General features: G+C 41.8%; 1 protein-coding gene across 1 annotated transcript; it reads left to right on the top strand.

Annotated features, from left to right (window-relative positions):
- Positions 1 to 301: 301 nt before the first annotated feature.
- LOC120024449 (B2 bradykinin receptor-like) lies at positions 302 to 3,376 on the top strand. The gene is made up of 2 exons (XM_038968688.1): positions 302 to 721; positions 1,477 to 3,376. The coding sequence occupies exon 2, from the start codon at positions 1,484 to 1,486 to the stop codon at positions 2,633 to 2,635; it is 1,152 nt and encodes a 383-aa protein (XP_038824616.1). The 5' UTR covers positions 302 to 721; positions 1,477 to 1,483; the 3' UTR covers positions 2,636 to 3,376.
- Positions 3,377 to 5,825: the final 2,449 nt, after the last annotated feature.

The following is a 5,825-nucleotide window of genomic DNA, read 5'->3' on the forward strand; positions in this document are numbered from 1 at the left end:
CAGAGGCTCAGGGCATTCAAAGGCCAGTGTTCCCACTGGTCCAGAAAAATTTAGGAGGCTGGTTGCTTTAGTGCAATACAGTCCTATAGCCTAGCCATGGCTGGTTTCTGTAGAAACTGTTTAATTATTAATGCTGGAAAGACCGTCCAAACTTCCAACCAAATTTACATTGAACGCGAAAGAAAAAGTTCCAAAATGTACAGTGTGTTTCATCAGTCACATAGACTTTTTAGTGTACCCTGTGAAATTAATCTGGCAAGTTTGTTGGAAAGAGAACTGAGACACAGCCAATTTAGAATATCCTCAGATTGAATCAAACAAAAATAGGACAAGGTTTAACTCTGGATACATGTATTTAAAATATTTGTACTTCTCTAATGGACTTTCCCACACTTATATTGATCTAGCACAATGCCGTTTACTTGCAAAGCATTCCTACTGTAAATGTGCTTCCTTTTATATCTCTCCAATGAAACAACAGTGGGTCATGGTTTTGATAAATAGTTGAGCCAGAAAGAAGCAGGCCTACTTAGGGGAAAAACTGGTTTGTGTTGGAGGCCAAGTGACGACATTGTGATGATCTGTGTTCGGCTCATATAAGAGTGGCCATCCTCCCAGAACGCTCTTCAGAGGAGGCCAGATGGTGATGAGGATAATATACGGGGAATGAACACGGAGAAAGAGCACATCTTGACTGAGACCACAAAGCACTGGAGATAAGGTGAGTTAGCCTCAAGGGCAACTGGGATCTTCGTGGAATGAGAAAGATAAAGGGGGGGGAAATGTTTCGTTGTGATTAACGGCAGTGTTTTATGTTTTTTACGTTTATTGTATGAGGTGCATGCTACATTTGGGCAGGATGGATCAAGTTATTCTAAGGACGTAGAGAGATATAATTCAAAGTGGCTGAATTAGGACGGATCCAAGTAAAAAATAGCAAAAGGTTGGATACACGTCTCAACATATAATGTAAGGGCCATTTTTATGGTCAGGAAAAGGAATACTGTATAAAACATTGTGCACAGATAGACAACACACGCAGAAGCTAAACAGAGGACAGACGGAGCTTTTATTTCTTTACATAGTTTTGAAAATGTGCTTTTGCTTCAGTTATGGAATGTACCAACACAAGTCAGGGAACTACTTTTTTTGGGTTATCAGAATGAATCAAGGTCTAGTAATGTTAGCAGACTGCTCAGGAAGAGCAGTAGTCTACTCCCATCAGTGAAACACCACACTGGTATCTGTTTCTTGTTAGTCATGTGCAGTATTTCACATTTTCCACTGTTAAAAGTACAGGTATGACTCAGTACGGGCAGGAAAAACCCATGAATCTGTATGTCACCCCTTATGTGGATTCTCAAATTGTGTCTCCTTTTCCTTAGGATGTTGCAGTTCAATGATTTCAAAAATGTTTGACACTGTGTGAACAAACGTGGAAAAAAGACTAATAGATAAATCATTCTTTTCTTCCAGTTTCCCAATGTTCCGGAACACAACCGAGAGGCTCCTCCTCACTGAGGACCCTCACTCAGAGCTGGATTGGACCGAGTTGGACCCCTACAACTGTACACTACTGTACAACTACACTGCAGCCTGGGACTGGCTCTCCACCTACCAGCCAGCCTACCTGGTTCTGCTCAGTGTGGTGGGCGTGTTGGCCAACGGCCTGGTTCTCTATGTCTTTTGCCTGCAGAGAAAGCTATGCACCGTGGCCGATGTCTACCTGGGCAACCTGGCCGCTGCCGACCTGGTCATAGTGTCCTGTCTACCCTTCTGGGCCGCTACCATTGCTAACGGCTACCACTGGGAGTTCGGCGAGCCAATGTGCAAGCTGGTCAACGTGGCCATCTCCATGAACTACTACTGTAGTGTATTCTTCCTGGTGCTGGTTAGTGTCGATCGCTACCTAGCTCTGGTCCGGCCCATGTGCCAAAGCCGACTGCGGAGGGCGTCCTGGGCCAAGCGCATCTGCCTGGGGATATGGATCATGGGGTTCCTGCTGAGTTTGCCCATCCTGTTCTTCCGCAAGGTGAAATACGTGGCCAAGGCGGGGGTGACAGCCTGCTACTTGGCTTACCCCCATCCAGACTGGGAGATCCAGCGCAATATCACCAATAATGTGGTTGGGTTCCTGCTTCCTGTGATAGTGGTGGCGTACTGCAGTCGCCACATTGTGATCGCTCTAAAAAATGGTCAGATCAGAAAAACTCCTGGTGTGAGGTCAGAGAGGAAGGCCACACAACTGGTCCTGACTGTCCTCACAGTCTTCCTCATCTGCTGGACACCCTACCAGGTGGTGCGCTTCCTGGACACACTGGATTACTTCCAGGTCACTCCAGGTTGCCTCTGGGGTCACATTCTGGACATTAGCATACAGCTGTCCACATACCTGGCATACGCCAACAGCGCCATTAACCCTTTCCTGTATGTCATTGTGGGGAGACACTTCAGGAAGAGAGCAAAAGAAGTGTTCAGGACAATGTTAAACCGCAGATTGACAGAGAAATCATTCCTGACGGTCAATTTCACCTCCAGTGGAAAACTGGACACTCAAAGGATACAATGTAAACAACTAGTGAAACAAACTGTGATGATACAATGTGAACAACTTGTGAAACAAACTGTGACGTGACAAGAGTGTCTGTCTTGAAGTCTGTCCATCCGTCCATCTGAACTGATCCAGACTGAACATTTAATCTTCAGCTGTTTTTACTTGTAAATTGTAAATATGTTCTTTCTTCTAATCGGATCGATTTCCGTCAGTCGTTTGTGTGAGACCAAATGAGGTGAACAAGTGATCAGGGACTTCCAGATGATTTCTGTCTTTGTTAAACTTGTAATTACCGGAGGACATCTGTTCCGAATCATTAAGACCTTTATTAATACAAATAGTCAATTTATCTGTCTACAATATTCTACCTCGTAAGCAATCTAACTCCTGTTTTAATTCCTTTGTTGATTTATGGAGAAATACAGACTACAGACTCCATTCGGGTGGACGACACTGAAGATTTATGCTGTAATATAGGCACTAAATTACGACTGTCCGGTGTAGAAGATGAATCTAAATGTGATCTATGAAGTCTTTTATTGTCATTGAGACCCTTTTCACTTTGATGGAGTGTGCCACTATGAGAAATTATTCTCCTAGAGCAGGACTACGAATTGCACGTATTGCACTGTGGACTAATTTAAATGTAAAAGGTCATATTGTCCTTTAAAAAGCTCATATAATTTTTGCTTCTTGGCCACTAAATCAAAAGAGGTTCTGGTTGAAAGTTCAGTATTTCTTATCAATCCAGTGAAAAAGAATATTTTGTTATTGCATAAAAATAACTTTTGTATGTATTAAAATGCTGTCCAATAAATCAATGTGGGGTTTGAGTACTAAACAGAGCTCTATTACCCAGTAGTCTTTGTGCTCTGTTGACCCAGACTAATACTTGTGTTATGACAACTCCTAACACTGATATACTGTGTGGATCACTTTGCTTGTACCAACAATCAGCTTGTCTCAGACCACACTGTTCTCACAATTCTTCTGGCTACTTACAGTAAGTACACCCTCCATGACATCCCTCTAATGATACATTCATCAAGTGTTAGACTAAATATTTTATATTTTTTCCCCCTTCATAGTGGATGTTGAGCCAAAAATTAGAGTTTGTATGAGCATAAACTGAAAACCTGTGCGACTCAATTTCAGATGCAATCCATGATCCATTCTCTAAACATAAATGTACCTTATTAAGAAACATCCCAATGTACCTGTAGTTGGCTGTAAGCTGTTTAAAGGAGGTCACAGAGTAATTACTAGAAAGGTCTTTCCCCTCTGTTGTCCTGCATGCAGGTTTACTACTGTTTGCCCTCGTTGGTTCCGAGACAGATTGAAATGTTCTGCACAGGCTCAGTAGGGCCACTGTAAAATGGGCACACTGGCGCTGCCAATGGCAGCCATCAAATAGCTTTCAAGAGGTCTAATAGAGATTGGCATAGATTACGATGCATGTGTTTAACTCACCTCTAATCAGGGTGAAATACTGTTTAACTCAAACAGGTATATTTACATTAAAGAAACACACCCCCCCATAGACATAGCATGGCACTGCTCCATTGCTCATTGTATTGCATGATAATATATGAGCTATAATAATAGCCCATCAATCTGCCTATGATCAGGTTCTTACGATCTTCACATGCTAACCAGGAATAGACTAACCTCCTTCTATGCCCCCTTGGGGTGACACACTGGCCATTATGACATTTTAATGGACAGATAATGATGTTGGAAGAGTCTGCCATGATGCTGCCATTAGAGATAATGCGCATCTGGAAAAAACAACAACCGTAACATTGGGCCTCACTGTGCTTCACGGCTATTGGATTGATCATTTAGGCAGTTATGGATCGAATACATGAATAAAATGAGCTCCCTCAGGGCATGTAGTTGTACTGGGTTATAAACTGGGTTGTGTTCAGTCGGGACAAAACGTTTTGAAATGGAGTGAAATGGGGTGGTACTACCTGAACATGTCCAATAAGAATAGAGATCGTTGTCTTTTGTGGCTAAATGTTATGCTACAGTGTGCCCCACTGAGCATGACCCTGATGTTAACCCATAGTACATTGATGAGTGTAGATGGACTTGGAACTGACGACCGTTCAGAAGGCAGCCACAAGAGGTCAGTATGTTACCACAGATTGCAATTCATTGAAACTCACTAATAAATTATGTTAAAAAGACTAACAACTATGCGGTAAATGACTATGTTCAGACTACTTACATACATTGCACAAAGGAAAACAAGGTTATATTCCTTATATGCATTTGAAAGCAAGACACACACAGGCACTCACTGCAGAAATGTACCAAAAAGAACAACTCATATCACAAAAGAAATCATAACTACTGCAACTGTTTTTCATGACTTTGCTTTTCAGTCAGGACCCCATAATGGTATACTCATTTTGGTGGTATAATCAATGGTTTGATCATGATCAGGTATTTAAATATAGACTTCCACAGGGCCTCTCTGTGTACCCTGGCATTCTTAGCTCTGATGTCACATACCACCTAGTTCAGCCAATCAGGCTTCAGCACATCTTAAGACGTTTACTTCTGTATAACCAGTTGCCCCACTGATAAAATGGGCATTTAGACAGCATATGCTGCCCCCTAGTGCTTATAGAGATACCATAGTATTGGCTACATCAGGAAATAGCTTTCAAGTTTAAAGTGTTTGTGTTAGTCCTATGTTACGGTATACGCATGGTATACATCGTCGAACAAAATGCTTTCTTGCAGGTTCCTTATCAACAGTGCAACAGCAATAAGAACTAGTAAAAAAATAAGAATATGAACATAAAGTAAATGGCAGCAGAATATATGTATTTTTAGCATTAACATAACACACGTGTATTGGGGAAGGGGGAGCAAGTGTATAAATTGAGCGGTATAATAACAGTCTGGTAGCAGCAGTTGTGATGTGTGCTAAGGTGTGGAGAATCAGAGCAGGTGGTCAGATGAAACCACTTACAGTACGTGTGATAATCATACATTTACTTACTCACATAAACACTGAGTGTACAAAACATTAAGGACACCTGCTCTTTCCATGGCATAGACTGATCAGGTGAATCCAGGTGAAAGTTGTGATCCCTTATTAATGTCACTTGTTAAATCCACATCAATCAGTGTAGACGATGGGGAGGAGACAGGTTAAATGAAGGATGTGTAAGCCTTGAGACAATTGAGACATGGATTGTGTATGTGTGCCATTCAGAGGGTAAATTGACAAAACAAAAGATTTAAGTGCCTTTGA

This window comes from Salvelinus namaycush, chromosome 29 (genome assembly GCF_016432855.1).
Source record: "Salvelinus namaycush isolate Seneca chromosome 29, SaNama_1.0, whole genome shotgun sequence".
NCBI lineage: Eukaryota > Metazoa > Chordata > Actinopteri > Salmoniformes > Salmonidae > Salvelinus > Salvelinus namaycush.

Excerpts from the sequence above, each read along its gene's own strand:
- LOC120024449 (XM_038968688.1), top strand. The coding sequence starts at position 1,484 with ATGTTCCGGAACACAACCGAGAGGCTCCTCCTCACTGAGGACCCTCAC.